Source organism: Nycticebus coucang, chromosome 2 (genome assembly GCF_027406575.1).
Source record: "Nycticebus coucang isolate mNycCou1 chromosome 2, mNycCou1.pri, whole genome shotgun sequence".
Taxonomy (NCBI): Eukaryota; Metazoa; Chordata; class Mammalia; order Primates; family Lorisidae; genus Nycticebus; species Nycticebus coucang.
The window spans coordinates 115,346,387-115,348,924 of NC_069781.1; the positions used below are offsets into that span (position 1 = coordinate 115,346,387).

The 2,538-nt window shown below is 46.7% G+C and overlaps 1 protein-coding gene across 1 annotated transcript; it reads right to left on the reverse strand.

Moving 5' to 3' along the window:
* Window positions 1-1,177: 1,177 nt before the first annotated feature.
* Window positions 1,178-2,200, reverse strand: LOC128577937 (40S ribosomal protein SA-like). Its single transcript, XM_053580294.1, has one exon. The coding sequence runs from the start codon at window positions 2,137-2,139 to the stop codon at window positions 1,252-1,254; it is 888 nt and encodes a 295-aa protein (XP_053436269.1). The 5' UTR covers window positions 2,140-2,200; the 3' UTR covers window positions 1,178-1,251.
* Window positions 2,201-2,538: the final 338 nt, after the last annotated feature.

Sequence of the window (2,538 nt, forward strand, 5' to 3'; positions counted from 1 at the left end):
CCCAGGTTTTTGTCATCTGAAGTTGAATACAACTTGCCTGTTGTTGTATAAATGTTCCCAGCGATACAGTTCCTCATTTAAAATACTACAGGAAATACAAGAGGGACTTTACCCAATAATTGCAATCAGTGCAACCTGGCTCATTGTACCCTCAATGAATCCCCAACAATAAAAAAAAAAAAAAAGAAAAGAAAAGAAAAGAAAAAAATACTACAGGAAATAAAAAACATAGGAGGACTTTCATTTGTAATTGTCACTCAACTGTTCTAAGTCCAACAAGATAAATAGGATGAAGCATTTGCTTTATGTTCTGTTCATCTTTTTTTTTTTTTTTTTTGTAGAGACAGAGTCTCACTGTACCATCCTCAGGTAGAGTGCCATGACGTCACACGGCTCACAGCAACCTCTAACTCTTGGGCTTATGTGATTCTCTTGCCTCAGCCTCTCAAGTAGCTGGGACTACAGGCACCCGCCACAACACCCGGCTATCAGATTTCTTATTCTATAGGTCTGGAGGTCAGAAATGTACAATGGGTCTCACTGGGCTAAAGTCAAGGACTGGTCTCTCCTGGGGGCTATGGGGGAGAACCGGTCTCCCACCTTTTCCAGTGTCTAGAGGCCACCACATCCCTCAGCTTGGGGCCCCTTCCCCCACCTTCAGAGCCAGCAGTGCAACATCTTCCAGTCTCTCTCTGCCGCTGATCCTCCTCCCTCCTTGAATGAGGACCCTGTGGTGACACTGGGCAGCCAAGATAAACCATCTCAAAATCCTAATTTAATCCCACTTGCAGAGTTCATTTCATGACATGTAAAATAACATGTTCCCAGATTCTAGGGATTAGGACATGGACATCTTTGGGGAGGGGGAGTATTAATCATCCTGCCAGACTTGTGTTGCTACTGTTCTGTATTATGACTGTGGTGGTAGAGGCACAAAACTACATGGTGATGAACTTGTATGGAACATAATACACATGCCTACATGCGCGCAGATAAGAACAAGTAAAACTGGGGTGATCTGAACAAGACAGGGTGATTGTATCAAACCTACATCCTGGCAGCAGTGTTTTGCCAGATGTTGCCACTGGAGGAAACTGAGTTAAGTGTACACTGGATCTCTCTGTATTATTTTTTGCAACTGGGTAGACTCCATAATGGTTTCAATATACATTTCATTTTATTTTTTTTAAAAACTGATGTTTATTTTCCTCCTTTATTTCCATCTTGTTTAAGAGCTTGTGGAAGAACAGCTTAAGACCACTCAGTGGTTGTTCCTACCCATTTAGTGGCCTGAGCAGTGGGAGCTGCAGACCAGTCTTCAGTGGCAGGCTGGGCACTCCAGTCTTCAGTGGGGAACTGCTGAATAGGCACAGAGGGCACTTGCACGCCTTCTGACCAGTCTGCAACCTCTGGTTGCGTAGCAGTAAACTCAGGAGCTGGAGCAGTCCATTCACCCTGAAATTCCTCCTTGGTCACAGCTTTCTCAGCAGCAGCCTGCTCTTCCTTTTCAATCTCTTCAGGATCTCTGTAGAAATAGAGATCTGGCATGACCTCCCACGGATGTTCACGGGAGATGGTGCCATGCATGCGGAGAACTTCCCGGGCCAGCATCCACCACATCAAACCTACTGAGTGAGCTCCCTTGTTGTTGCAAGGGATGGCGATGTCCACATAACGCAGAGGAGAATCTGTGTTACACAGAGCAATGGTAGGCAGGTTAACATAAGATGCCTCTGTGAGAGGTTGGTGGTCAGCCCTGGGATCAGTAACCACTAGAAGACGAGGCTCCCGGAAGGCTGCCTGTATCTGGTTAGTGAAGGTTCCGGGAGTGAAGCGGCCAGCAATAGGAGTGGCTCCAGTAGCAGCAGCAAACTTCAGCACAGCTCGCTGGCCAGTATTCCTGGAGGATATGACACTGACATTGGCAGGGTTTTCAATGGCAACAATGGCCCGAGCTGCCAACAGAAGTTTTTCCCAGGTCCTCTTCAGATTTATGATGTAGATACCATCACTTTTCCTTTTGTAGATGTACTGTTCCATTTGGAAGTCAAGATTGGTGCCACCTAAGTGGGTTCCTGCTGCAAGGAATTTGAGGACATCCTCCTCCTTCATTTGCAGGACATCAAGGGCTCCGGACATTGGGAAAATTTCCCTTTAAGTTACGGTGGGAATCCAGAACAACGCCGTATGGGCCCTCCCTGAGCGGCGCCGAAAAGCTACATTTCATTTTAAAAATAAACAATAATTGGGCGGCGCCTGTGGCTCAGTCGGTAGAGCGCCGGCCCCATATACCGAGGGTGGTGGGTTCAAGCCCAGCTCCGGCTGAACTGCAGCCAAAAAATAGCTGGGCGTTGTGGCCGGTGCCTGTAGTCCCAGCTACTTGGGAGGCAGAGGCAGGAGAATCACTTAAGCCCAGGAGTTGGAGGTTATTGTGAGCTGTGATGCCACAGCACTCTATCCAGGATGAAAGCTTGAGGCTCTGTCTCAAAAAACAAAAAAACAAACAAACACACACACACATATATATATATATACATA

What these genes read in the sequence shown, in the direction of transcription:
- LOC128577937 (XM_053580294.1), bottom strand. Translation starts at nt 2,139, where the DNA reads ATGTCCGGAGCCCTTGATGTCCTGCAAATGAAGGAGGAGGATGTCCTC.